Below are 23,862 nucleotides of genomic sequence, written 5' to 3' on the forward strand. Positions count from 1 at the left end.
GTGGGATTCTAGCTCAATTGTCTGGAAATCTATTTCAAGGAATGAAAACTGTTCTGAATCTACATTGTGCCTCGGCTGCCAATATGTACTCATTTATTCCTGGTCTCTTTGTCTTTGTTCTTAAAATGAATAAATACACACATATACAGGATTCCCAACACTTGAATTTCCTGACGTCAGAACAAGCCCTGGCTGATTTTGCAGAGTTAATCAGACACTTGAGAAGAACAATCCCAGGAGCTGGAAATCAACCTGTCATTGCCATCGGGGGCTCTTATGGTGGCATGCTCGCAGCCTGGTTCAGAATGAAATATCCTCACTCAGTAGTTGGGTAAGTGCATTTATGCTGGACACAGTTAACAATCTAGAAACAATTAGAGGATTGTAAAGCTCCATGCTGTGTGGTGTATGGACGTTCTCATTAGCAATAGTATTATGGATTTGGTTCCTCGCACCTGTGTCAGGTGGCTCGCCTGTAACTCAAGTTCCAGCTGACCTAACCTCCTCTCTCGTCTCCAGGGACTTGCACACATGTGACACAAACACATGGGTACACGCATTTGAAGAAGCAAAATCAATAAACAAGAATGAGTAGACAAATTAATTTCTCTCTTTCTCCTCTCGTCTCCTCTATCATTAAGAGCTCTTGCCGCTTCTGCCCCTATCTGGCAGTTTGAGGATTTGGTTCCCTGTGGTATATTTATGAAGATTGTAACTGAAGATTTTAGGAAAAGTGGTCCACACTGTGCAGAGAGCATCCGCAGATCCTGGGGTGCCATTAACCGACTCTCCAGTACAGGTACGCTTTCATTAAGAGAGTGAATTTGCAGTTTGTCTGTTTTTCTTTTCCCTTTAACAATCCATATGGCCACTGGGTGGCGGTGCAGGCCTTTTAATCCCAGCACTCGGGAGGCAGAGGCAGGCAGATCTCTGTAAGTTCGAAGCCAGCCTGGCCTACAGAGCGAGTTCCAGGACAGCCAGGGCTATACCAAGAAATCTTTTCTCAGACACGCACCCTGACCCCAGGATAAAACCAAAAATCTAACACTGTGACTTTTTAAAATTTTTTTTGAAGATTTATTTATTATATACACAGTGTCTGCATGTATGTTTACAGGCCAGAAGAAGGCACCAGATCTCATTATAGATGGTTGTGAGCTACAATGTGGTTGCTGGGAATTGAACTCAGGACCTCTGAAAGAACAGTCAGTGTTCTTAACCTCTGAGCCATCTCTCCAGCCCCCACTGTGACTTTTTTAAAATTGTAGTCATGTGTCTTTGTTGTATTGTCTGTCTGTCTGTGTGTGTATGATGTATTAAATGTTTGTGTATTGTTTTGTATGTGCCTGTTAGTATGTGATCACTGCTGGATCTGTTCAGTGGGCATGCATGTGTGTGCATGTGGAGGTCAGAGGTCACTTTTGGTGCCTTTCTTCAAGTCCTTTCCCTGCCTTTTTTTTTTTTCTTATTGAGACATAGTCTCTCACTGAATCTGAAGCTCATTCATAGAATAGGCTGGCTGGCCAGTGAGCTTCGGGGATCTGCTTATATTTGCCCCTCCCGACCTAACCTGGAGTTACAGGCACACACCACCACTTCTGGGGTTTTATATGGGTTATAGGAGTTCAAACTCAGGTCTTATATGTTTGCATAGCTGGGACCTTACCTACTGAGGAGTCTTCCTCATCTGATACTGCCACACGTTCACACACACACACACACACACATACACACACACACACACTCTACCTATAGAGAATCATACCAATCAAAATATAAATAAATAATATTTTAAAAGCAAACGCTTGAACGCTTGGTGTCAGTAATATCAGCCTATTGCTGTCCTCAGTCCTTCCTCACACCTACACAGTCAATCTCATCTTGAACCGTAGGCTGATGTTCTTATTCTGGTATCTTAGTCATGAGAGTTCCATAGTGTGTGGGATTTTGTGTGTTTCTTGTTTGCTGTCTTGTGCTCAATAGTCTAATTCAGTGGTTCTCAATCTGTGGGTTGCAGCCCTTTTGGTGGTCATATATCAGATGTCTTGCATATCAGATATATGTATTACAATTCATAACAGTAGCAAAATTACAGTTATAAAGTAGCAACAAAATAATTTTATGGTTAGGGATCACCATAATATGAGGAACTGTATTAAAAGGTCTCAGCATCAGGAAGGTTGAAACTACTGTTCTAATAATTAAAGTGTATCTATTTGCTTAATTTTTATGTAGTTTATGCATTTTTTAGTATTCTTATTTATTTCAGTAGTATCTTAAACCAGGAAATAATATTAATTTTGGTAAATTTTATGAGTTTATCTAATTGTCCTAAAATATTTTGTTGAAGATTGGAAAATTTCTTGGAGAAGTCATGTAGAAACTGTGTTTTCTGTAATACCAAGTAGAGAATACATGATTGGTTGATCTGCAGATTAGCAATGCCCTTCTATCTTCAGGTGGTGGTCTCCAATGGCTCACAAAAGCCCTTCACCTCTGTAGCCCCTTGTCTTCTGAGGACATCTCATATTTAAAAGAATGGATCTCGGAGACCTGGTTGAACCTGGCCATGGTGGACTACCCTTATGAAGCCAACTTTCTACAGCCCTTGCCTGCTTGGCCTATCAAGGTAATGGGAAAGTGTCTTCTATTTTTTTATATAAAATATTTCTCTCTCTCTCTCTCTCTCTCTCTCTCTCTCTCTCTCTCTTTTTTGATGTGCAGGCGTTGACTTTCAGCATCAGGAAAAATTCCACTTAGAGACTCTGTGAAATTAGTGCTTGTGGGCGGGAACCCTGGGTCCACAGCGTTCTGATTATTTGATCTTACGCATGTCAGCTTTCTGTCTTCTGACCCCAGTTTTCTCACTCGAGAACTGGAGATAAATCTCATCAGTTACAGCATTATAGGGATAAGAAATAAGACCAATAGTTGGGGTGCTGATGGAATAACTCCTGTGTGTCAAATTCTGGGCTGTACTTTGATATATAATGTGTCCCGTCTTTGTGATATATGTTTCATGCCTAGATCTGCGTAATACATTAGCTGAGCTGAACAAGTGGCAGCTTTTGTCACTGTTCTGAGTCAGTGGACCATTAAAGGCATCTAAATGCCACACTTACCGTAAAGGATGATCCACATGCCAAACAGCAGCGTGCAAGAGAATCTCCTGGCTTGCTGGTGGCGAGGGAGTGGCCTAGAGCTGCTGCTTACCTCTCTGTGATCCTAGACAAGAGGCTTCTTCCCCAGGCTCCCTGTCTTCCTCTGTGCAATAGCATGAAAGTAAATGCGCGGAGTTCTGCTGCGGACTCTGCAAATTGTTAGATTTGGGGACACCCACGAGTAGTAAATTATGATAATTTTATGTTCTTTTTCCAGTGTGAAAACATACCACACTCATTTTTCGATCTTTCACAATGCTAAAGTTCTTTTCATGGTAAAAGTATTTATTACATATGCTCAACTTAAACATTCTTTTGTTAAGAATGTCTTTCTTAATTTTAAAACCAAAGCCTGGCTGAATTCATGGTTAAGGTTTGAGGAAATAATTGATGGTATTTCCATGGTGTACAGTATTGGAAATGAAACTAGAATTAGTCATGTGAGCACCGGGTTTCAAAAGTACCAACTCCCCACCTCCCACCTTCAGTACAGATCCACCCTGGGACCGTTCACGTGCTGAACTATACGGCTGGTCCTCTTTCTACTTCCTGTTTTGAGACATGGCCTGGTCTTGAAGTCACTCTGTTGTCCAGGCAGGCCTCCCCAGCACTGGATGACAAACCTGTGTCACCACAGGTTCACATGTACTTTTAAAAGTCTCTTCATTAAAACCTTGTAATTAATAGGAAACATCTATTTCCTCTGTATATTTCATATACAGTATTTCCAACAAAAACCAGGTAAAATAAATATCATTTTTGGTGTCAGCTCAATTGTCACTTTTTAAGTATTTGTGGCCATTTGTCTTCCTTTCTACCTCTCTTTCTCTCTCCTTTCTTTTTTCTTTTCTTCCCTTTTATATATTTCTTTGCTTTAGTATAAATGAAAGAGTTTTGTTTTATTTTACCAGCTTAGTTTGAAAGTTTTAAATCCACAGAACACTGGCAAAAATAGTTCCATAAAAGTTGATATGCCTTCATCAGGACTAAGCAACTATTAACGTTTCCAGTATTTTTATTCTATTTTTTATTTTTGAGCCTATAATATATCATTTCCCTCTTTTCCTCTCCTCCCTTCAACTTCTCCCATGTATTGCCTTCTTTGCTCTCTCTCAAATTCGTGGCCTCCCTTTCTTCACTTGCTGTGTGTGTGTTCCCAAATATATAAACATGATGTTTTCAGGGCTGACCTTTTCATTTTGGACAACCAACAGGCATGCTTTCCCTGGAAGACTATTTTTCATGCTCTCAGTATTTGCTTTTCCATCCTTCCTTGTGACATATAAATACACACACACACACACATTTGCATCTCTTCTTTTGAAGTATGTTGGTATGTTGGTCTTACAGCTTGTGACTAAGTAGCTGACAAGAAGCAACTCAAGTAGGGAGGACTGTATTTCCACTCAAGTAGAGAGGACTGTATTTCCACTCAAGTAAGGAGGACTGTATTTCCACTCAAGTAAGGAGGACTGTATTTCCACTCAAGTAAGGAGGACTGTATTTCCACTCAAGTAGGGAGGACTGTATTTCCACTCAAGTAAGGAGGACTGTATTTCCACTCAAGTAGGGAGGACTGTATTTCCACTCAAGTAAGGAGGACTGTATTTCCACTCAAGTAAGGAGGACTGTATTTCCACTCAAGTAAGGAGGACTGTATTTCAACTTACATTCGAGAGGATGCAGTCCATCATGGGGGCACAACAGCAGCGCAGTTGAAGATGGTCACACTGCGTCTTCACCAGGAAGCTCTCATTCTCTTTTTTTTATTCAGTATAGACCCCAGCCTATGGGATGGTGCTAATCATATTTAGGATAGATCCTTCTTCTTCAGTGAAACCTTTCTGGATGTCATTGGCATATGTAATAGCCTCCGTCTTTCACCTCCAGTTTTGTTACCTTATTACCCCCCCTCTTTTTTTTTTTTTCGCTTAGTTTGGTTAGGTGTCCTATCAATCTGGTTTATATTTTTTTTCCTCTAAGAATCAACCCCTTGATTGATTCTTTGAGTTTTTCTTTTAGTCTCCATTTCATTAATTTCTGCCCTGGTCTTTACTATTTCTTGCTATTTGCTACTTTTGGATTTGCAATCTTCTCATTTTTTCTGATACCTTAAGGTATGTCATCAAATTATTTATCTGGAGATATTTCTGATTTTAAAATATAAGCACTCATAACTAGTACCATTTAGAACAGCCTTAGTTGTATCCTAAAGTTTCTGGTTAAGTTGTGATTTCTTTTTCATTTGATTCTAGAATTTTAAAAAATTTCCTCTCCAATTTCTTTCAGTCCCACTAGTCATCCATAAGTATAATGTTCTCTCTGTGTGTATTTGTGTGGTTTGTAGTTTTACTGTGCTATGATCTGGAAATATATAAGAATATGTATAAGAATCTTTATATAAAAATATATAAGAATTTTAAATATTCCATAAGATTGAATTTGAAGCCTAGAAGATGGTACTTTAGGAGAAGATTTCATGGGTGGTAAGAACACTGTATTTGTTAGATGGAATAGTCCATAAATTTATGTCAAGTTTATCTAGTCTGTGGTGTAATTGAACTCTGAGACTTCCCTAGTACTTTTTAGTTTGGACAACCTATCTAAAGACAAGGGGGAAGGAGAGGTCTAAAGAGATGGCTCTCTGGTTAAGAATGTGTACTGTTACATCAACCATTCAAGATGGAGAAATAGACTTTGTTACTAATTACCATAAAACTGAAAATGGCAAGACTATTATAGAATGGGGTGTAAAGTTAAAAATTATTTAGGGTGAGTGCATGAATAGCAAATGAGTGAGATGAAGAGGAAATATCTCAATTTTGTCATAAAACATTGATAAACATCTTAACGTGTTGCCGAACAATTTCTACCTTCGAAGAATAACTAATTTTTTATTCATATCTGACTCTTCCTTAGGTAGTGTGCCAGTACTTGAAAAATCCTAATGTATCAGATACAGTGCTACTGCAGAATATTTTCCAAGCTCTGAATATATATTATAATTATTCAGGCCAAGCGCAATGCCTGAATATTTCACAAACAGCCACCAGCAGTCTAGGCTCCGTGGGCTGGAGCTATCAGGTGAGCATCATAATTTCCCTGAGCTCAGTTGGCTCTTTACTATTGCACTGTCATATAAACCAGTCATTGTCCTACCTAACTTGCATCCAAGCCTGGCCACTATGAAGTTGCAACATGACTCTCTCCCTCCTTCTTCAATCTTTCCTCCCTTTCTTCCTATATTTAATCATCAGTAAATATATAATGCATGGCTATCATTGATCATAATCTCTTATGTTTCAAACATATAAAAATAAATAATTGTGATTTTTTTACTGTAAAATATAGCCTGATGAGAAAGATAAAATAACACTATAATAGACCTTGACAAGTCCTGAAAAGGAGGCACTGTAAAGCTGTATGAAGGAAGGGAAATCTAACTTGACTCTGAGTCTCCATTCTGTGACCTGCACAGTAAGACTGCCAGGGTTGTCTCGAGGGCTAAATATGATTAAAGACATGAAGGAGGGGTTTTTTCAGAGAAACAAAGAAAGAAATGAAGGAAAAAAAGGAAGAAAGACAGAAAGGCAGAAATGAAGGAAGGAAGGAACGAAGGAAGGAAGAAAAAACAGTGCTAACTTCTGTGACATCTCAACCATGTCTTTCTAGAGAAATAAGGGGTTGTGTGACAGGGAAGTTGAGGGTGGGTTGAGGCTGAAGCTGGATTGCAGGTTCAGACCCTAGCTCTACGACATAGAAGCTGAATAAATTTGCATAATTTGTCTCTTTTTCACCTCACATTCCCTTTGTTTCCTTTCCGGCTTTGCTTTTCAGTCCTGCACAGAAATGGTCATGCCCTTTTGTGCTAATGGTGTTGATGACATGTTTGAAACGTATCAGTGGGACTTGGAGAAGTTTTCCCATGACTGTTTTAGCCAGTGGGGTGTGAAACCACGGCCTCACTGGATAACTACCTTGTATGGCGGCAAAAACATCAGTTCACATTCGAACATCATTTTCAGGTGAGCTTGTTGGTTGGTGGAGACACTTGCAGAATGGCCGAGAACATTTATGTAAGAAAGTGCTCGGTAATAAAGTCACAATACAGTAGTGTTGCCATTCTCCTTTGCTATGGAGCACCAGACACAGGGTGGACACTCTGTAAGCATTGGTTGGGTAGCTGAGACAGTCATAAAAAGTAGCTGTTATAGTCCTACCTTGGCAGTTCTTTTCACTGTTTTCTTAGGAGGATTTGGGTTTTCTAAAACCCATGGATTATTTCTCCAATGGTGATTCTCAGTTATTTAAGTATAAATTCAGAAGAGACCCCATGAAGAACTGTTTAACTAACATCATTTCCCAGGCAAATTAATTATGGCCAGTGATTATGTGAGGATTTTACCCAGGTATCTAGAGTCCCTTGGGAAAAGAGTCTCTATCCTGAGATTTCCCAGAGGCTGGGGTAGCTTTCATTGATCTGAACTGAGAAATTCAAGTCCGCGTGCAGAGGAGGTCTCTGGGCAACTCCAAACACTGTTGCTAAGTGACCAGGTGCTGCAGATGACCTTTCAAAGCAGATGCAGTTTGCTCTTCACCTGGCTGCAGCGACTTTTTGTTTTGCAAATGCTGGAGCATTTCCTGACTGGTTGTGCGTATTAATTGGAAAATGAAAAAAAGAAATTTGTATACTTAAGAGAATCCATCTTATGCGTGGTTTATGTACATTTATACTGTAGAGGAATATATGAGTTCTATTGGGCATAGGAGTTTTCCTATTTGCTTTGTAATAAAACAAACAAAAGTATGTATTTAGAGTAACTTTTTCCCTAGAATTCTACATTAAGTAGCAATTAAAATACTGCTTTTTTTCTTAAAGGAGAAATACATAATAATAGGGCAGGGAATTTAAAATTGTATTTCAAATGCAGATATATTCAATATACCTGAATATTTATTTATACATTTGCCTAGAAAGAGTTGGTTGATGGGAATTAGAGATGGTTCAGTGTGGAAAATGTTTCCTGTACAAGCCAGAGGACCTGAATTCAGATCCTCAGCACCATGTAAAAGCTGGCATAGTGGTACATGCCTGTACCTTAGTTGTTGTGGGGTAGGTTGGTATAGCACAGATCTCTAGTTAGCCAGTCTAGGCAAGATAGTGAGCTGAAGGTTTAGCCTGAGAGCCTGTCTCAAGAGTAAAGAGAGAGACAGAAGATGACACCGAACACTGACTTCTGGCCTCTGCACACACACAGGCTCCTGCTCCCCCCACCACATTCTTACATACATGCACCTACCACAACACACATATGCACATGTTCATTGAATTAATACTTTGATTGATTTTCTGAGAAATACTTCACATCTATTTTTTATTATTATTTTACCCGTTGGTGATATTAATGTCCTAACAAGACATGAAAAGATGATCAGTATCAGCTGGGCCTGTGCGTGAAGACCAAGACCACGGCGAAGACTGACTTGTAGCCTAGTGGTCAAGCTCTCCTCTAATCTCACCTCCATCCACAGTGACAAAGAATCCAAATCCTGGGTTGCTAACGGGACTATTAAATGGTGAAGCTACTTTGGGAAACTTTTTGGCAGTTCATGAGGAAGTTAAGTGGTATCACATATCTCGGAAATTCCATTCCTAGATATACGCAGGGGAAATTAAGATGCGTATGTCCACGAAGCCTTGAGAGTGATAGCGTTCACACGTGCAATGCTCGTGAGGTCCGAAAGGTGGAGACAATATAAAGGCATATTGATTTTCTCCTTCCCCTCGTTTGCAGCAACGGTGACTTAGACCCGTGGTCAGGAGGTGGAGTAACCAAAGACATCACAGATACCCTGGTGGCGATCAATATCCCCGGAGGGGCCCATCACTTAGATCTTCGAGCCAGCACCGCCTTCGATCCTTCCACTGTGCTGTTATCGCGCTCATTGGAAGTTAAACACATGAAGAAATGGATCGCAGATTTCTATCAAAATGCCAGACGGCAGTCCTGAGCAACTTTAAGAAAAATAACTTTTTGTTTTCTTCTTTTATGTTCGCTCCACCCACATTCCCTCTCACTGTGGTTTCCTGTATATAATTGGTTTCTCTCCCTTGTCGTATCTGTTGGGCCAAGGCTGAGACCGAAGAGAGTGACGGGGTGCGCACAGCCATCCCCCCCAGGTGACTGCTCCGTCCTCATTTCTTTGTGTCACTCCCCTGGAAGAACGCCATCATGGCGGCTCTCCTGCCATTAGAACTGGCATGGTTCCTGACTGTCTTTCAGCAGAGGGAGAGCCACTTTTCTCACAAGCGGGGACGTGTCCTTGGTTTTGAGGTGGTCGTCTCTCTGGCCCATTGTGAGCCCCCATTCCTGGCACCAAAGGAAAAGCAGAAGCTGGGCTAGAAATGCTGCCGCTGCAGCTGGTGGGCTGTGTGGTGCCAATCCAGGAAACGGGGCGGCTTCCTGTGAGCTCCATGGCGGCCTTTGAACTGCGCTGCAATAAAGACCGAGGCAGACCTACCTGTGTGTTGCTCCATCTCCTCCGCTGTGGGGAAGGCAGGGTGCCTGGGTCTGCTGCCTTTGCAAAGTCCTTTCTTTTTCTCTTCCCCCCCTTGGCAGCTTTCCTTAGTTCTGGATATTTGCCACCGTGGTACTGCCAGGAAGAAATCTGGCTTCTCCTGCTCCATTGCTCTTTGTTTTGTGGTGACCAGCTAAATTCTGTCAGTTTAGGAAATGTGCTGTTTTTTACTTTAAAACTACACAAATTCTGTTAATAAAAATCCTTTAAAAATTGGCAAATCAGCTATTGAGAAAATAGAATGTACTCTTTATTTCATGAAGGAATTTCACGTTCTAGTCATTGTTACTACTATCATGAAAGCCTTAAGTGTCAGGACACGGAGCAGCAGGTGCGTGGGGACTTTCCCGTGTGGCTTCCAGGCGACAGGCAGAGTAATGTACGCAGGTGGCCTATGTGACAAACGACGGCCCCTTCCCGTTTCCAGGGGAGTGGAACTTCCGAGTGGTTCTGAGGCCTTTCTTCCAAAGGATTTTTCTAGGATAGACAGGGACACAGAGACTGACAGTCTCGTCTCTGCTGAAAGAGCTTGTCTCCCCAGTTTCTTATTATTTTCTCAGTCATGTTCTTACCATTTCCTGATTTTTAAAAAATATTCTCAGACCTTCAAGAAGGTCTTATTTTATTATTCCATTTTTATTTTTGAGATTATAATACAATCACAACATTCCTCTTTTGCTTTTCTTCCCTCCAAGCCCTCCTATATACCCTCCCTGCTCTCTTTTAAGCTCAAGCTCTCTTTTAATTGATTGTTACTGTATACATGTATATACATGTATGTATACACATATATATATTCCTAAGTGCTGACTGCACAGTCTGTGTCATGTTACTGTATGAATGGCTTCGGGATTGGCTGTTTTGTATGAGTAACCAGCTAATGTGTTTTTCCCTCCATCTCTCCACTTTCCTTAGTTTTCTGTAGTTCTTTGCATAGGATGAGGCCTTATGGGATTTTCCCATCCAATTTGGTGTCGTCATTGCTTATCTCATGCTTAGGATTGGACAAGGTCTAGTGGAGGATATTATTACTTTTATTTTGGGATTTTAGGTGGTTTTCCACAAAATCTTTTTACTAATTTGCAAGCTTTAAGATACTTTGGCATTTGAAATTGAAGTTTTTGAAGAAATACATTGCAAAAGAATTTATGCAAGTGTAATTTTGTTTTACTTCTGTATATTTTATGTATATAACAACAGTCTTAACCTATATTGACCTTATTTAAATGTTCTTAAGTTAATTTTAAATTGAAAGAGAATCAGAATATAAAATAAGCCCTATTAAATCTTTATCCTAGGGTGGCAGATCTGCTTGTAACCCCTGGTAACTAAGAACCTCAGGCAGGAAGATAACTTCTGCCCAGGAATTCAAAACCATTACGAACAACAAAGCGAGACCCCACTGTAGAAACAAACAAACAAAAATATTTAAATTGTCCTTATGTTTGATAATGCGATTACTTTAACACACAGGAAATGGGAATTGTACAAAAGTAGAGTGCCTTATTTGTCTAAAATTGGAGTGACTTTTTTTTATATCTTTTGTTACCTTAATTACCTAGATTCAGTTGGAATAAATACATTTAGAGAACTTCTTAGGGGTGTCGTGGAGCCGAGAGGTTACAGCCCTGGCCGCAGAGCGAGTGAGCAGCAGTTGTACAATTCCGGCGTGAGCTGTTCTGCCCTTCCTTGTTTCTCTGCAGCACCCACTCCTTACCCTCCCCAGCCTCTGCAGCACTCTCTGCTTTTGTCCATTGACGGGCACACTGAGGGAGTTCCCAGTCTTCCCAGTGCCCAGGAATGGCTATGTAGCCGCTGGCCATTTGCAAAGTCATTTCTACCTTGGTCTTTCTTCTCTCCTCTCTCCTCCCGCTCCCCTTTCCCTCTCTCGGAATAAGGGAAACATGAGAATATAAATCCCTTTTGTTTGTCCTGGTGCTTGATGAAATATGCACCCTCTCTGGGTGGCGTAAGCGGTTTAGGTACCTTCTATAAAAGGAATCTCTTAAGGACAAAGCTAATGTGATTATCCGAGTGTGAGAGGCGCAGTCAAGGCTTAAAGGAAATCTGTTAGAATAGCTGAATGTATCTGCTTAATCCCCTCTCCAATGTGTCTGAACAATGCTCCCGAAGCTATTGGTCCTTCTGTCTCCTAGTAAATGCCTGTCTCCAGAGGAAGGGGCTGTTGGCAGCTTTTGGTAGCCCTGTGTTTCACCTTCTCAGCTGCACAGCAACACAGGAGAGGTCTGGAGAGGCCCGCAGCATCGATGGACAGATACCTGTCTCTTTTGGGTACCGTGAGCAGAGCACACGGTCCAGGGCCGGCCTTTTCCTGGGCTTCCCTGGAAGTGAGGACTGTGGTCACCAGGAGGATTGGCATTTGGAGAGCACCATTCTCAGTAGCGGGTGACAGAGCATTTGCAGACCTTTAAATTCTCACACCCGAGTTGGGAGAAAGGTTGAGCCGCTTACTCCCTGTCAGGGCAGATGAGGAAGGGGAGCATGAAAAGGGGAAAAGGGAGAGGGAGGTGAACTAGGCAAACTGTCTGAGAGGGGTCACAGTTAAATGTCAGCTCTCTCATTCATAAGCTAGAGGTAAAACCTGTCCCAGGAGGTGATTTGGAGAATGAAAATGGGGAATTGACCATGGAGGTATAGTGGTTCATCTGTGTCATTTACGTGTGACATCGATGCTTTTTATTTCATTTCAAATTGCAAATTCTTTTTCTAGAAGTGTGCTCCCTTTCTACATGTGTAATTTAACGCAGCAATGCTTTTTCTGGGTGCTCATGCACTGCACAGAATACACAGATCTGGGAAATAGGCCGGAATAACTGAAGTTTAACAGGCTCACAGTCTTGTCAGGAGGAGGCAGGGAGGTCGTGATGGAAGAGATAGAGGTTATAAATAGGTTCAACAGCATGGATGTCCATTTACCAAAGATGACCTGGCTATAGATGCTGCTGAGTACCAGATCTGTCAACAGAGCAATACTGAACCCCCAACAAGGCACCCAAGACTGCCTTAACTCCGTTATGGTGTTCCAGGCAGCATTGTTTCTGACTAAGGAATGGACTTCATAGCCAAAGAAGTGTGGCAGCGGTCTCATGCGCATGGGACCTACCCATCTCACCTTATTCCTTATAGCTCTGAAGCAATGGCTTGACAGAAGAGTGGAATGGTTTCATAATGACGGTTACAGTGCCAATTGGATGCCAGTAATCTAGAGGACTAGGGAAGATTCTCCAGAAGGCAGTGTATTCTTGGGATTGGAACCCAACATAATGTACCATTTCCCCCATCACCAGGACTCTGTGTCCATAAACCAAGGGGTGGAAATTGGAATGAAGAGGTAAAAATAATCGCCAGTTAGCTAAATTTTGTTTCTTGTTGCTACGACTTTATGTTTTCATGGCTTAGAAACATTGTTTTTGGAGCAGAGAGTGTTTCTACCAGGAGGCACAACCAAAATTCCGTTGACCTGAAAACTAAAGTCACCCACCCCACAGATAACCGTGAACTCCCGGGGCTCTGAATCAACACGCTAACAAAGGAGTTACAGTGTTAGCAAGAGCGGTTGGTTCAGCCTGTAAAGAGAAACTCAGACTGCCTCCCCACCAAAGGAGGTGAGGAAGGTACGTCTGTGGTCCAGGAGATCTTCTGTTTCATCTCTTGGTGTTACGATGTCCTGTGATTAAGGTCAGTGGGAAATCACAGCAGTCCAATCCAGGCAACGTGATAATTATTCCAGATTCTTGACAAGTGAAGGTTTGTGATGCTTGCTGAGGGTGGCAGGGTTGAAGAGAAGGACACCTTGACCATTTTCTGTCAAATTGGCGTAGACAGAATCTGAGGGATGTTCTTCTTCTGTTACAGGAACGGCTGTTCCTTCTGGGGAGTGCAACCCTGGACCAGGTACTGTGCTAGAGAAGAGGCCAGAAGTGGGGAGAACTATCTTAGAGGGGAGGGCCTGAGGGATTGAGGGCTGTCAAAATGAGGAAAAGGCAGAGAAGCTGGCGCCATTAGGAAGGAAGGAGGGGGCACTGTTGGAAGAGGGATCTGCCATCTTGGGTGCACGGAAGACCCAGTTACTTCAGAAAGGATGGGTTGTGCCTGCAATGCGGCAGAGGACCATGGAACCGTTAGGCGGGCGCAACGGGAGGTGTAGAGCCTGAACAGCCTGCAGGAGGGCGGAGCGATCTGTCTAGCTCCACAAAGCTGAGGCCCTTTCACTTTTTTTTTTTTAACCTGCTTCCTCTTTTGTGAGTAGAAATGACGGTCATGCGTGGTGCACACGGTTGTTACCGGTGGTTAAGTGGGCGGAGGTTACATAATGCTACCACGTCCAGTGATGATCGCCAGTGAATTGCCTTGGAGTCTTTATTGATGCCCTTATGTAGGATTTGCTGAGAACAGAGCTGTTGCAATGGGGCTGCTGCGGTGCTAGCAGCTTGGCAGGGACAATGAGGCAATCCTAAAGTCTGACCTGACGGAGCAGTAGGCTTCCGGAAGCCCGAGATAACGGTGGTGCGAGCCCCAGCTACTGCGTAAGGGCTGACTCAGAATACCGCCAAAGGGAAGGGGGGCTGGAAGGATGACAGATGGGCCAGAGGGAACCGAGCTGCCTGGTTTTGGTTTCTCAAGGGAGCCTGCAGCCTGGAGCTGTGGGCTGGGCAGGCGCGCGCTTCTGCCGGTGGCCTTCTCTCCCTGCCACCCGCCCTGCCGGCCAGCCTGAGCCATGGGCGGCCTGGCTTTCCTGCTCCTGCCTTTCCTGGCACCTGTGGCCACCGCAGCCGTCAATCCAGCCCTGAGTGCCCTCGCCAACCTAAACTTGCAAATCTTCCCCACATTCGAACCTAATGAGGCCAATAACTACTCAGTGTTTTACTTCGAGCAGAAGGTAATAGGGGTTGGGAACTCAAGGTCCCAGATCCCAGCTATTAGATCGTCTATCCTCGGAGGTTAGACACCAGTACACACCCCGAAACCCAGACTTCTTAATGCCAAGGACCTGTTCAGTCTTTCGCTCACAGTTTACAGAAACCAGGCATTCAAATTTCTCCTTCCATGACTACTTACTTAATATTGCCCCTCCCCCACCAACGGAAATGTATTCTCTTCCAGTTCTGGAGGTCAGGCCCCCAACCCTTTAGATTTTTGCTTATCTGTAGCTGACTGGCTACCACTAACCCTGCGTGCGCCCTGCCAAGGGCCTCGACCGGAACTCCCCTTACTTTCTCCAAATTCAAACCGCTGAGGGTCAGCTCTGGCCCCTAGCTTAGCATGGCAATCACCCTTTGTCCCGTGGCAGCCCCTAAACATGAATTCCAATGCCTTTACCTTTGAGTTAATGCAGAATACTAATCAAATCTGGAGTGCCAGCCTGTCGTCTTTGTATCAGGCCACAGTTGGCCTTCTGGGCGTTTAGTAAGTGTTGAACAGGGCCGGTTTCCTTCTAAGGCTGAACACGTACAGCCTGGGCTCATAGCGGGGGCTGAAGGTCTGTGACCAGATCTGACGTGGGTGAGTTCCGGGTTTTACAAAAAGCTTTCTGGAAGCTTCGTGCTTGTCTTCAGGCATGGAGCGTCATCCCACAAGTCTGGATGGAAGAGGACCTCAGGACCTGTGACAAGGAGTCCTAGCGAGTTAGCATTTCTAGGAGTGAGAACAGAGAAAGGCATGCACGTGGAAGACAGTGGGATTAGAAAGTGCCAGACTCTGCTCGTGAAGAGGCAGGTCAAGAATCCTACTCTGCTAACGCTGTAACCTTGGACAAAACAACTCACAGTTCCTGAGCCTCCTTCCCTCCGTGCTGTGGTGGTCAATGTTGGTTAAATAAGAGCTGATGTGTTTCTTAGCAGAGGAAGTTTAGATATCTTAAATAGGCATTTACCAATGAATGGTTACAGACCTGTGTTAAGTTTGGGTTGGAATAAAGGCATGCCATGGCTTTCCAGAATGATTTATGGGAAATGATTGGGGGCAGGGGAGAAGGTTAGTTTGAAACCGGGTTTCTCTGTGTAACTCTGGAGCCTATCCTGGAACTCTCTCTGCAACCCAGGCTGGCCTCGAACCCACAGAGATCCGCCTGCCTCTGCTTCCCAAGTGCTGGGATTAAAGGTGAGCGCACCACCAGCTGCTGGGAAATGATTTTTTTTTTAAATTGCTTTTTTTTTTTTTTTTGGTTTTTCGAGACAGGGTTTCTCTGTGGTTTTGGAGCCTGTCCTGGAACTAGCTCTTGTAGACCAGGCTGGTCTCGAACTCACAGAGATTCGCCTGCCTCTGCCTCCCGAGTGCTGGGATTAAAGGCGTGCGCCACCACCGCCCGGCTGGGAAATGATTTTTAATCAAATACTTTGGACTGGTGAAGGAGAGGAAATATTCTAATCTTAGCAGAGGTACCAAGAAACGGAAGTCCTCTCCTGGGACAACTGCTTCAATCCTTTAGACAGCATAGTTTCTGACTTTGTAAAACCCCAGTGTGTTTTATACATTGCTGAGGGAATGGAGGACTTTTGGGTGGAGCCAGCCCCAAGGGACCACAGCTGGGTAAAGTGGTGAGGGTTTTAGGGGACGCAGAGCCCCTTCTCCCTCTGACCTCTTCTCAGCAGGAGCATTCTGTGTTTATTTGTTTTACGGGCATGGGGTTGTCTGTTCGTTTGGCATCCTATTACTAAAAGTCAAACTGAGAGAAGACTGTTGGAATAGATACAGACCAAAGTCCCCTTGAGAATCATGAAAAGAAGCTGTAAGAAGAGAACGGAAAGGGAAAATCCGTTTCTGCTGATGTTTCTTCACCGTAGCTTCCTTGGCCGCCCTTCACTCTTTAGAAATGTATTTAATACTCTTATCAGTTTCCATTTTGGATGTTTTTGCAAAATCTTTTTGGCTCGCCTCAGCAATTTTTACCTACAGGTTTGGATGTAGTTTATATTTCAGGTTATAGGCTCCATATGTCTATTTATTATCACAGAGGAAATTTTCTTAAACTAGCTGACCGAGGTTTGCCACATGTTTAAGAAAAGCTCCTATCCATGTATTTATTGCATCCCCACAGTGGCGGTCTATTTATGGTCTCCATATTTTTAAACAGAACTGCTATGGGGTTAAAAATTAACTCTATGTTAATCTTTTTAATAGAACTCCTGAAATATATTTATGTTATCTCTTTACTACTCCACCCCTTTGGGGCAGCTCCGGTGATTAAACTCAGGCATTGTGCAGGCTAGGAAAGTGTGATAGCTAGCTCCAGTTGTCTAATTGTCTTGGCTTCCCCACAAAGGTGGGCAAGTGTGTGCTCAAACTTTAGCCCTTTCTGCCTCCCAGTCCTGGCTCCACTTGGGTGCTGAAATTAAAGGCACCCTAACTGCTTTTCTTAACTATTTTATGCCATCTAATATCATTATTCTATAATTATAATATTATGTAATTATCATGATAGTTAGAGTTTGGTTTCTGTCTAAGGTTTCTTTGCCTGTCATTACATCTGTCCAGGGAACAGAACATGTAGAGGAGGGAATATTAGAAGGTCAAGTTTAGCCTTAGCTACAAAATGAGTTTAAGGACAGCTTGAACATAATATATCATTAGATATATATCTCAATAAAATGAAGGCAACATGTGACCTAATAAATGCTATAGCTCACCTTATACTAAGCTAGATACAAAAAAAAAAAACAAAAAGCAAAAATAATCTTGTAAAATCCGGGGAAGAGCCAAGGGTACTCACTTTTTCCTTTTATATAATACTGAAATTCTTAGACACAGCAACATGGCAAGAAATACAAAGACTATAGGCAAGAATTTATCTCCCGTTTGTCATCTATCCAAAGGTATCTATAAGATCCTTATACTTAAAAGACCCTGAAAACTCCACAAGAAAACTTTTTTCTTTTGTTTTTTTTAAAAATATTTATTTATTTATTTATTTATTATGTATACAATAGTCTGTCTGTGTGTATGCCTGCAGGCCAGAAGAGGGCACCAGACCCCATTACAGATGGTTGTGAGCCACCATGTTGTTGCTGGGAATTGAACTCAGGACCTTCGGAAGAGCAGGCAATGCTCTTAACCTCTGAGCCATCTCTCCAGCCCTTCTTTTGGTTTTTTGATACAGGGTTTTTCTGTAGTTTTGGAGCCTGTTCTGGGCTTGGCGCTGCAGACTAGGCTGGCCTCGAACTCACAGAGATCTATCTGCTTCTGCCGTGTTGGGATTAAAGGCATGCACCATTGCCGCCCAGTTGAAACCCCTTAATCTAATAAACACATCCAGCAAAATAGCAGACACAAATCAAAATGCCAAAAAAAAAAACAGTAGCTTTTCTCTATACTAATAATGTAGAGAAAAAAGCCAGAAAAATATTCCATTACAATAGACTCAAAACAACGCAGGACCAAAGCTAAGAAAGGAGCTGTATTATTTTTATAATATAAATTTAGACAGATTGAAGAAAAAAATGAAGAAACTAGAAGATGCAAAAACCTTCCATGCTCATGGGTCACCAGAATTAACACCATGTAAAGGTCTACGTTTCAGGTTTGTGTGGCGAGCACCTTTATCAAATAAGCATCTTCCAGTCTTCACACTTATTTTTATAATAATTATAAGATAGTATTTACTTTGTAACTGAGCACTCTGAATTTTGTACATGTAAATTACACTTACACAACACACTCATGCCATGGTACACACCGTTATATTTCAAATACGAATAACTTCATCATTTCACATTTATGCCAAATAGTTTTATTTGGGAATATCTTTGAGACAGTGGAAAGTGCTAACTGTGTTATTCTTGAAGCATGTCTATAACGGATGTGGCATGCATGAGCCACTGCCCTGTATTCATCTTTTTTTTCTACTTGGAGAAGACTTTGAACATCCCCTACCTACATTCTGCTTTTTTTGAGACAAGTTTTCTCTGTAGCTTTGGGTCTTGTCCCAGAACTAGCTCTTGTAGACCTGGCTGTCCTCGAACTCACAGAGATCCACCTGCCTCTGGCTCCCGAGTGCTAGGATTAAAGGTGTGCGCCACCACCGCCCGGTTTACATTCTGCTTTTATACATCTATCTGCCCCTTGAGTCAGTTCCAGCATTTGTGTTTGTTAAAAGCCTGGTCAGCAATCTCACCTTTATGATTTTAAGGACAATTATTCTATTTTAGTATAACATTTTATTCATTCTTTGAGGGTTTCATATATCCAGACAATGCATTTGGTTATAACCACCACCACCACCTCCTCTCAGCTCCTTCTAGATCCCACTCTGTCCCCTCCCCCACGTTACCGTCATCTTTTAAATTCCTCTCTTTACAATTCGTGGTATCTATTGAACACTGCCCATGTATATGTCTTGCTCTGGGGTCATCCAGTGGAGGATGTGAAAGCCACTAGGAACAACACCCTAGAGAAAACTGATGCTCTCTGAGCAACTGTTAACAGTTATCATCAACTGTTAGCAGCCATGGTTGGTGGTGGGGCTCAGATGCTTCTTCCTTCTACATTCTGGGATGTTGACTGGTCTGTCATTGGGGAGGTTTTGTGCAGGCAATCACAGCTCCTGTAAGTTCATGGAGATGTTGGACATGTCCCCAATCCCTGCTTTTACAATCTTTCCACCCCACCTTGTCTTTTGTAGCTTTCCCTAAGTGTCTTGGTCTTTGCTGTGAAGAGGGACAAATTAGACACTGACAGTCTGTGTGTGTTTATGCATATGCTTGCCAATTGTTTCAGACTTAGTTCATGTCAATATGTTAATATTCCATCAAGAGCCTCCTTCCTACAGACTCTGGCTAAGCCTCTGCATCCATATATTACCAATGTAGTTACTACAAGACCCCTTAGTCATCACATAGTTTAAACTGATTTTTATTGAGCTCTACATTTTTCTCTGCTCCCCTCCCTGTGTCTCCCCTCCCCCTTCAACCCTCTCCCAAGGTTCCCATGCTCCCAATTTACTCAGGAGATTTTGTTTAATTTCTACTTCCCATATAGATTAGATCTATGTATGTCTCTTTTAGGGTCCTCATTGTTGTCTAGGTTCTCTGGGATTGTGATTTGTAGGCTGGTTTTCTTTGCTTTATGTTTAAAAACCACTTATGAGTGAGTACATGTGATAATTGTCTTTCTGGGTCTGGGTTACCTCACTCAAAATGATGTTTTCTAGCTCCATCCATTTGCCTGCAAAATTCAAGATGTTGGGTTTTTTTTTCTGCTCTGTAGTACTCCATTGTGTAAATGTACCACATTTTCCTTATCCATTCTTTGGTGGAGGGGCATTTAGGCTGTTTCCAGCCTAATGGAACATAACAAACAAAGCTGCTATGAACATAGTTGAGCACATGTCCTTGTGGCGCGATTGATCATCCTTTGGATATATACCTAAAAGTGGTATTGAGGTCTTGAGGAAAGTTGTTTCTTAATTTTCTGAGAAATCTCCAGTTGTGACATTTGGGGAGAAAACAACCCCAAAGACACAAAGCAAGTCCATTCAAATCCAAATAGCTAATACACAGTAGAGTGGACGGTTAGGATCAGGTTGGTATTTTAATTCTTCTCTCTTTCCACTATATCTTAGAATACGTGTGGTTTTGAAAATCAAAAATTTAAAAGGTAATAGCATTAAATTTTAGCTAAGTATCACAGGGACTGATCCCCCCTTCAAATATGTTGGAGCCATGATACAAGTGAACCCTATGGGCGTTTTCCATAGGGGTCCACATGCAATAGAAAGCGTGCTATATTTGTCTACACCCAGTGAGTCTGGCCAACTACATTAATAACCCCATTTAAACAAAGAACTGAAGTCGACTCTGACTCATCAGATAGGAGAGTAAGGAAGTACTTGTTATTCTTGGTCGATTTTTATTTCTGTGTAGTTTGAGGCAGGGTCATGCTGCAGACACTGTCCTTTTAAACACTCGGAAACCTCTGCCACTTCCTGAGGCTGATGGCTTCTTCCTCTGAGGGACAGCAGGGAAAAGCAGGGTGACAGCTCTCTTGTCCTTGGTGCTAATGGGCTTCCTTTCTCCCCTCCCTCCCAGAACAACTGACTTTAGATGATACCAAGCTGTGCAGATGGACGATAGAGACTAGGATCATTTTTGTTTGCTTATGTATATGGTCTAGCTCTAAAATACGACTGCTCCTTAAAAAGAAAAGAATTCATGCTCATGAGTACTTTTCTGGGAGTGTGTGTGTGTGTGTGTGTGTGTGTGTGTAAATATAATGTATATGTACAGAATTCAGTTTCAGTGTGCTCAGGTAGTTACTTGCCAACTGGTACAGAAGCCTTTCAATATCTGAAGACCTTGATGAAGAATGGTTTTGGTTCCCCCAGGTAGTCAGCACTTTAAAGGCAGGATATTGCTTATGTTTCTTCATGTTCCTCTAACAGTGATGTCCTGGTTTGTGCGCAGAAGCCCAGAGACTGGAGGGATGTGTTATTGCAGAAATGTGAGGTGAGAGGGCCAGGTTGCAGGAGGTGAGGAAGAGGAGGGTGGATAGGCGCCATCCACTTCTTAGAGAACACTGCAGCCTCCTAGGTCGCAGTTGGCAGACCATGTCTCTTTTTAGCTGTTCTTACCCACGTTCATCACATGTGTTTCTTGTACAAAAATAATTTTTCTTGCCCTGTTGTCACCTCCTTTGACTAGCCAGCCTTCTGTCCTGGCTAGTTTTATGACAACTTGGCACGAGCTAAAGTCATCAGAGAGCAAGGAGCCCAATTGAGAAAATGTCTCCATAAGATCCAGTTATAGGCAGGCAAGCGTGTAGGGCATTTTCTTAATTAGTGATTGATGGGGGAGGGGTCCAGTCCATTGTGGGTGGGAACATCCTGGGCTGGTGTTCTAGGATGCGTGTTTTAAGCCAACTGAGGAAGTCAGAAGGGGCAAGCCAGTAAGCACTCTGCCACTGCCTCTGCATCAGTTTCTGCTTCTAGGTTCCTGTCAGATTTGAGTTCCTGCCAGTGGTGTCCCTCAATGTGACTCAGGATATGTAAGCCAAATAAATCCTTTCCTCCCAAAGTTGCTTTTCATCGTGAAGTTTCATCATAGCAGTAGCAACCATGGCTAAGACAGCTTCCTTGAGAAACAAAGAGGTTAAATTTAACCCTTGTTTCTAATAAGGCCAGACACACAAAATAGGTACTCAAAAATGGGAGGGTGAGAAAGGCCTTACACTTGGGAAGAAAGCAATTGGGAGAATGGATCAGTATTAATTGCAGCCATTTATATGTTTATGCTACTCTTCTACTTTTTCAAGGTCGAATTGCTTCTCAATAATCTCAGGTTCTGTTTACATAACCCAGTACTGATCTGCCTCTAAGGGAAAGGTCACAGAGAATCTCTGGTGGTAACACAGACCTCACTGGATATAATGTTTTCCAGCTCTGTCTGTTTACCTGGAGGTTTTATTTTTCTTTATAGCTGACTACAGTCCTGTTATCTAGGTAGCACATTTTCATCATCCGCTCATCAGATCATGGACATCTAGGCTGTTCCCGTGCCCTAGATACTGTGAATAGAGCAGATGAAGACAGAGATGAATATGATGTCTCTGTTAGAGGAAACAGAGTCCTTTGGGTATATTCCCGGGAGTGGTGAGGCTGGGTCGTGTGCTAGGTCTGTTTCTAGTTGTTTGAGGAACTGCCACACTGATCATCGTGTTGGCTGCACCAGTTTGTTTTCCCACCATACACAAGAGACCTAAAAAAAATTCCACCAGGAAATTCATAGAGCTGGTCAACGCTTTCTGCAAAGTGGCAGGATAAAAAAGTCAGTAGCCTTCCTCTATCCTAAAGACAGTCAGACAGGAAAAACACAAACAAACAAAACCGGAGAAACAATCCCATTCACAGTAGCCTAAAAAAAGTAACCCTAAAATACTTAGTCAACGAATTTAATAAAGACTTCTGCAAGGAAAAATTTTAAATACTGAATAATAAAATTAAAGAAGACACCACAAACCGAAGAGACCTCCCATGCATGTGGATTGGTAGGGTTAAAAATGTCAAATTGGTCATCCTACCACAAGCAATCTATAGATTCAATATAATCTCCATCAAAATTGCAATATAATTCTTTCTGCGAATTGAAGAAATGATCTTAAAATTCATGTGGAAGCAGGGAAAGACCAGAATCTACAGATTTTACACGTATATTGGATTCCTTGTATTTCAGACTTGATAATAGTTTCGCTGATAGGCGATGTGTGTATGTTAGTAACCACAGCGCAAGACTACAGGCGAACAGCTCTGACTGGAGCAAACTTGACATGGGAGCCCAAGAATGAACAAATGCTTCACACGGAAAGTGACATTGAATACCCAGATCAATGGGCAGCCTTCAGCATGAACAGCTAAACTTTCTTTGCCTTCCTTTGAGAAAGATCTATTTGCCCGCAGCCATTCTGTAACTATGCTGTCCACACTAGGCCTGCCCCTGGAACACGGTCAGAGTGGAACTCATTTGGGGAGTTTGTTTCTTTGTTGTCTGTTTCCTGTGTTCTGTCACTATACCGCAAGTCCTGCTAAGGCAATGACCACATGTATGCAGCTTGCTTACTGTTGCACCTTTACCACTGATCCCACAGCGGCTACTCAAGAAACATGTGCCCAGTGAGTTCATGTGACCGCTGGCTGTCATTTCTGTGTGTGCATCCTATTAGCTCTAGGCAGTTGTTATCCAGGATGTCAATGTGGTGCCAAAGGCACCTAAAAACAACCCAAGGAAGCCGCTTGGCTGCGTGTTTGAACTTACTGCTATTGTTCTGCGGGTTTTAGTTTTGGCTGAGGATGTCCTCCCCTTACCAAAGTGCTGAGGTACAGCGCTCCAAACAATGCGCAGTCTGTAGCTTTTCAGACCATGATGAGCGATGCCTGGGGACTATTTTACAGGGAATCAGTAAGGAAAAGTTGATGCTGGAGTTCCCAAGGGGGCAGCTCAGGCCTTACTTTCTTTGGTTGCTTTCTTTTCTGGAGCCTGTTCACGTGGAGACTCCATAAAGTTTGCTTTCTACAGGAGTGTCTTAAAATTGTTCTTCAAAGCCGGGCGGTGGTGGCGCACACCTTTAATCCCAGCACTCAGGAGGCAGAGGCAGGTGGATCTCTGTGAGTTCGAGA

The 23,862-nt window shown here is 42.6% G+C and overlaps 1 protein-coding gene across 2 annotated transcripts in view; it reads left to right on the forward strand.

The window, feature by feature from the left end:
* The window catches only part of LOC121458669 (prolylcarboxypeptidase), a 51,752-nt gene extending 41,799 nt beyond the window's left edge, over nucleotides 1–9,953 (forward strand). For both annotated transcript variants that reach the window (XM_041668056.1, XM_041667978.1), the window contains exons 4-9: nucleotides 150–331; nucleotides 642–799; nucleotides 2,460–2,629; nucleotides 6,081–6,245; nucleotides 6,999–7,186; nucleotides 8,957–9,953. In XM_041668056.1, the coding sequence (XP_041523990.1) occupies nucleotides 150–331; nucleotides 642–799; nucleotides 2,460–2,629; nucleotides 6,081–6,245; nucleotides 6,999–7,186; nucleotides 8,957–9,173 (1,080 nt within the window). In that variant the 3' untranslated portion in view covers nucleotides 9,174–9,953. The remainder of the gene's footprint in view (nucleotides 1–149; nucleotides 332–641; nucleotides 800–2,459; nucleotides 2,630–6,080; nucleotides 6,246–6,998; nucleotides 7,187–8,956) is intronic.
* Nucleotides 9,954–23,862: the final 13,909 nt, after the last annotated feature.

Source organism: Microtus oregoni, unplaced genomic scaffold (genome assembly GCF_018167655.1).
Source record: "Microtus oregoni isolate MIOR12 unplaced genomic scaffold, Mior012 000000F_ref0000247, whole genome shotgun sequence".
NCBI classification, from domain to species: Eukaryota; Metazoa; Chordata; class Mammalia; order Rodentia; family Cricetidae; genus Microtus; species Microtus oregoni.